This window comes from Neophocaena asiaeorientalis, unplaced genomic scaffold (assembly GCF_003031525.2).
Source record: "Neophocaena asiaeorientalis asiaeorientalis breed wild unplaced genomic scaffold, Neophocaena_asiaeorientalis_V1.1 scaffold242, whole genome shotgun sequence".
NCBI lineage: Eukaryota > Metazoa > Chordata > Mammalia > Artiodactyla > Phocoenidae > Neophocaena > Neophocaena asiaeorientalis.
Genome location: NW_020172451.1, coordinates 6,804,166 through 6,809,613, shown reverse-complemented (window position 1 = coordinate 6,809,613; position 5,448 = coordinate 6,804,166). Strand labels below are relative to the sequence as shown.

The window sequence follows — 5,448 nt, the reverse complement described above, 5'->3', positions numbered from 1 at the left end:
CACGGGGCTGCTCAACCGACAGGCCCCCTTTTCCTTTATAAAAATGAAAGCAAAAGAAAAAAGGGTGGAGTGGGTGTTCCTGGTCAGCTTACCTCACATGATCATACCTGACACTGTCCCTCCCTGTGTCCACTCCTACAGCTTAGGCTTCCGTCCCGTCTGTCCTGGGGGTCAGGGCACAGCTGCCTGAAACATGCCCAGAGGCGGCCATCCCTTGACCCTGCCGGCTGAGCCACTTAGTGGGATGCTTGGGGCTCTCACCGGCCACAGTGACCCAGGACGCAGCTGTGACCTTGGAGCTTGTGCCAATTTCACCCCCCCCAAAAGATAAAAATCTTAAAAATAATAAATAAATAGTGTTTCTGGAAGTGAAAAAATTTATTTTTGTGTTTAAACATCATTCTCCCACTCTTGAAAACACGAACCATCCCCACTTCCCTCCCCCTTGACCTTCCCACTTTGAGACAAATTACTGACAATAGAATAGTTTGGTGTGGTTTGTTTGCTCTTCCAACCCTGGGTCTAGAATCTCTGAATTGTGTAAGTTGGGCTAAGGATCTAAGTCAGCCCTGTCCTTGTGAGATGAGAGTTTGTTCAGTTCAATTTCACATTTAAATTTCACTGTTATTGGAACAAATTTGGAATTCTTAAGCTAGATAATTTTAAAATAGAATCAAAAGGGATAGCGCACCTTTCATTTAAACAGTCTTTCCAGACTAAAAATAGATTTATATATATATATTTTTATCCCTCCCTTGGAAACAGCTTTTCCAACTTCTTGGGTCTTTCTTTCCTGTGGTGTCACCAGTTTGAGAGTGATGTAAGAACTTAGGAAGGAAGTGCTGGCACGGGCAGGCACGCGGGGTGGGGCGGGGTGGGGTGTGGCTGCACAGGAGGACCATTTCCATTCCATCACAAGGGTCCACCACCTTCTCATCTCCACAGTCTCACCTGCAAGACAAGCAGACACTGGGTGCTGGGAACCCCCGTGTGGTGCTGTAGCCAACAGCCCCTGCTCCGTGGCGGCGCCGGGGTAGGGGGACTCTGCAGGGTCCAGCAGCTGCAGAACCCCTGTGAACACACTGCTCACACTGCAGACACCCAAGACCAATGGCGGAGCCAGCCGTGTGGCTCTGGGCCTGAAACAGGGTAAAGGCAGCAATGACCCGGCCAGCTGCGCCAGGAATGGACTCTGAGTGCCCCGTCCCGGGTGTGTGGAAGGAACCGAGACCAGGAGAGAGTTCTCTGACCTGCCAGGTGGGGCTGCCCTGGAGTGGGGTGGCTCTCAGGGCGACCCCTTGCTTAGGACCCCACCATCTGGGGCCTGCAACTGGGCTGGGCTTGGCACTTGGTGGCAGGGACCAGTCCTCACAGAGGTGGCTGAGTACCCAGCCAGTGTGTGGAAGAACCGGCTCAGGACCACGTGAAGGCTGCCTCCAGTCACAGATAGCTCTTTACATCTAACAGCGAACACTCCACCCAGGAGCTCTGATGGAAGGCAGGTCTCAGCTCATCCTCTGAGGCTCCCCAGGCCCTGCCGCTGGCGTCTCTCCTTCCAGCCCAGGCTCCAGGCTCAGGAAGACTATCCTGGTGATCACATGGGGTACGTGGGGTTGTATCAAGGGCCTCCTCAGAATGCTTCGCGGGTCATTCATTACATGTGCAAAGATCTCAGAGAGACACAGCAGTTTCCAAGGAATTCAGTCCAGAAAAATTACACCAGAAGCCAAGAGTGGTGGCACCCTCACCTTTCTGCCAATCACAGCACTCTTGGAAACTGTGTGTGTGTGTGTGTGTGTGTGTGTGTGTGTGTGTGTGTGTGTGTGTGTGGTGTATGTGTGTGTGTCTCCCTCCTCCAACCAATAAACCTCAAGAAAACCCAGACACCACTATCCCCTTTTCTGTTTCCATAAAACTTACTAATATGCAAAATAGTTAAGACTGGTCTGTGTGCATGAGCCATAAAGAGATTCCAAACTGCTTGACAGAAAACATGAATAAACAGGAAGAGACTCACAGAGACAGCAGGACAATGTCGCCACCCTCAGGTAAAAGCAAACCCCGGGAATCCAGCTGGAGGCCCTGGGGACGTGGGCCAGCGGCTGAGCCATCCTCAGGACGTCCCCGGCCACAGTGTGGCTTCCCCGGCACTGATGGTGGCTCTGGCCCCACCTATGTGGTCCATGCTTCCCCCTCCCCCAGCACGGACACTCTCCACTCCTCACTCTGGTTTCCTGAGGCTAAGGCTGCCAGGAAGGCGGAGAGAAGCAAGCAGCCTTCTCAGGTGAGGACAGAGGACAGGTGCCATGCATATCCTGCAAAGCTCTGCTGGTGGAGGGAGGGACAGGGCAGGTGTGCCCTCTCCCCAGTGCTTGGCACAGTCTTGGGTCTGCACCCCTATCCTGCTCATTACTCACAACAGCAGGCCCCAGCCCAGCGCCCATCTTCAGAATGAAGGCTGTCTCGGCACCAGGGTCTGCCTGGCCGGCGGGCTGTGCACGCTGCTGACCCTGGGCTCCTCCCCTGGTGCCACAGGGGGACCTGGTGGTCCAGGCAGCCTCGGCCCTTCCGCACCTCTCGCCTGGGGCTTTGCCTTCCAGCCTTCCCAGCAGGGACCTTCCCCAGGGTCTGATACTAGACTGGCCCAAACACATGATACCCTGAATGTAATGGGACCCTAACTTCTCAGTTGCTCCTCAAAACTGTTCCTTCAGTAGGGAGAATGGGAAGAAAATTCTTTAAGCACCAAGTAGGGGCCAGGCACTATGCTAGGAGCTTTACAGGCATTATTTCACAGTCACACTGCGAGGCCTGACCCCCATATCTTGGAGATGAGGCAGCTGAGGGAGGTGACACATGTGGCCCAAGGCCACGTGGCTGGTTAGAAGTGGGACTGGGGCTCACATCCAGCAAAGCTCCTCTGCTTGGGCCCCAGGGACTCTGCCTTCGAGCCTCCATTGTTGTGGGCCCCATCCAAACGCACAGGACATGGCTGAGAAGGCAGCACCCCAGGCAGAGCCACGGAGCAGGCGCGGAGCTGCTGCGCCAGTGAGCCAGCGGGCGGCCCTCTGTGCTGAGGACCTGCACGCTTCTCCGTAAAAAGGCAACTGCACGGTCAGCTGCCGGCGGTCGGGACTTGATGCTGCGCCAAAGCCTCCAACACCCCCTCCCTCGTCACCCTCCTTCCTGCTGCCCTTCAGCTTCACCTCCGTGGCCTGAACCTGGGCCGGGTCAGTCTGTCCTCCAAATCCTCCCGCGTCTGACACCAAGCTGCCCTCTCCACCTGCGGCTAGGTGGCACCCCCTCAGCCCCACGGGACCTGGCCAGGGTGTGGAGGGCGGCCTCGTCCTCAACCTGTACCCACCCGGGCGCCGTCAGGTCAGCACTCTCCTCCCTGGGCTGTAGGTGCTCCTCTATTTAACACGGCTGTCCGCCCTGCGAGGACAGGGACTGCCGTGTGCCCCCTCCGGCCGGTGTGCCCCCTCCGACAGAGACAGCGGTCCCTGAGGACCGCGCAGGCAGTCCAGTGGAGATGCAGACAATACGTGACACACACATGACTCGAGATTGTGGTGATGCCAGGAAGGCTGCAGAGTGGGGACAAGGGGACTTGGAAGGCTGCCGTGAGCAAGTGACACTGAAGCTGAGACCCAGAGAAGAGACGGAGGCACAGTGCTCCAGCGCAGGGAGCTAAGCGCGAGCACAAAGCTCCACGGGAGGAAGCTCAGAGGAGCCGAAGGAGCCTCGCCGGAGACTCCAGGGGTCCTCAGAGGCGTGCTGGGCAGTCTGGACTTGATCCTACCAGGGATGGGAACCTCTGAAGCTGCAGTTGTGGGAGGCAGTGAGGGGCTGCCGGGGCTGGGGCGGGAGGGAAGGGGAGCCCCGGGACATGACGCTGTTCACACGCAGGCCGGCTGTGTGACGTTCCGACCACAGAAGCTGCTCAGGAAGGCCCAGCTCCAGGGCAGGGAGGCTGCTGTGTGCAGCTGGCACCCAGGACAAGGCAGCAGATGGATGGAGGATACTGCTTCCTGCCCACTGGATCGGGAGACCTGGGGGGTGGGGTCTCCTTGTTTACTCAGATGAGAATGGAAGACTGGGGTGGGGGTGGGGGTGTTCCGCGGTCAGAGCCCTGCCCACTCGCTGCCCTGAGCCAGGGAGGCTTCAGCACGGGGAGAGGGCAGCACAGGCCGGCCACACGGCTCCATCACCCACAGAGCCAGGAGGAGGGGGCACACTGACAGCTGCCCGAGGACCTGTCCTCTGTGGCACTGCTGGCCTGGTGAGGGACAAGCGCCAGGTATCTCACGTGGTGGCGGGAGATTAGAACTCACATCTCCTTGCCCCAGCCCTGGGGTTTTCTGCCAGACAGGGCAGCTGTAGGGTCCGGTTTGCAGCTCTGAACCTCCTGCTCCTCTCGGGCATGGCTGAGGGCAGTGCACCCAGCATTTGCTGACACCGCACCCCAGGCCAGGTTGCGCTGGGCATGGTGGAGGCATTTCTTAACTGAATCCTCACAAGGTTGGCCACTGCTATCCCTCTTTTTACAGAAGGAAAACTGAAGCACAGAGACATTAAGTGGCCTGAGCTTGGTCACACAGCACTTTCCACACTGCTCTGGGTGAGAAAGTGGGGCGCCACGAACCGGAACTCACATGTACAATCACTGTCCCTTCCCTGCCTTGTCGGGAGACCCAACGATGGTGGCTCTGTGTCCTCAGCACGGACACTGAAATGAATGCTCCTTGAGGGGGGCTGCGTCTCTGTCCCCAATCACTGGGGCTTCTGCACAGTCTGCAGAGGGCTGACAGCGAAGGCCCGCAATGTGACTGCTGAACCGCGAACCCAGGACGATGGGTCCAGCCTCGCGGGGAAGCACTCGATGACAAGCAGTTCAGGTGGACGAGACCAGAGGCACATGTTCGTTCCCTCCCTCCAAGAGGTGAAGGTCTGACCTCAACAGACTCGAAACGACCCCAAACCGAGGGACACGCCACTTAATCACTCAGCGCCTCATTTCTTCTGTATAAACAGGAACGATAACACCAGCCTTCTGAGGAATGAACTATGAAGCTTACTGTCCCACGAGAGCCAAGGGCTCTGTCAGCTGGCAGAGTCCAAGAATGAGCAGAGAGAAAAGCGATGATGAACAAAATTAAAATTTCCAAGAGGAGATTTGCCCACCAGGCCCAGGGCCCAGAGTTCTTTTTCTCAAACATGGGCTGGGATTCCAGGACAGGAACAAAAGGCACTGAGTAACCAATGGTTCTCTCCCTAACTGGCTCTTCCTGGACACTTCCAGGAACATTCCACGTGGCCTCCTATATAACCCAGCCCTAACCACCTGGGCCAGGAAGGTGGCAGAGCCCCCTAGACACAGTAGAAGGGCCAACAGAAACATTCTTGAAAACCACCCAGACTGCTGCTTGCCCTGAGGGTCAGTGGACC

General features: G+C 57.1%; 1 protein-coding gene across 1 annotated transcript in view; it reads right to left on the bottom strand.

Annotated features, from left to right (window-relative positions):
• Positions 1-759: 759 nt before the first annotated feature.
• The window catches only part of TCF20 (transcription factor 20), a 96,226-nt gene continuing 91,537 nt past the window's right edge, over positions 760-5,448 (bottom strand). Inside the window, exon 5 of the mRNA XM_024737414.1 lies at positions 760-951. Coding sequence (XP_024593182.1) covers positions 934-951 — 18 coding nt within the window. The 3' untranslated portion in view covers positions 760-933. The remainder of the gene's footprint in view (positions 952-5,448) is intronic.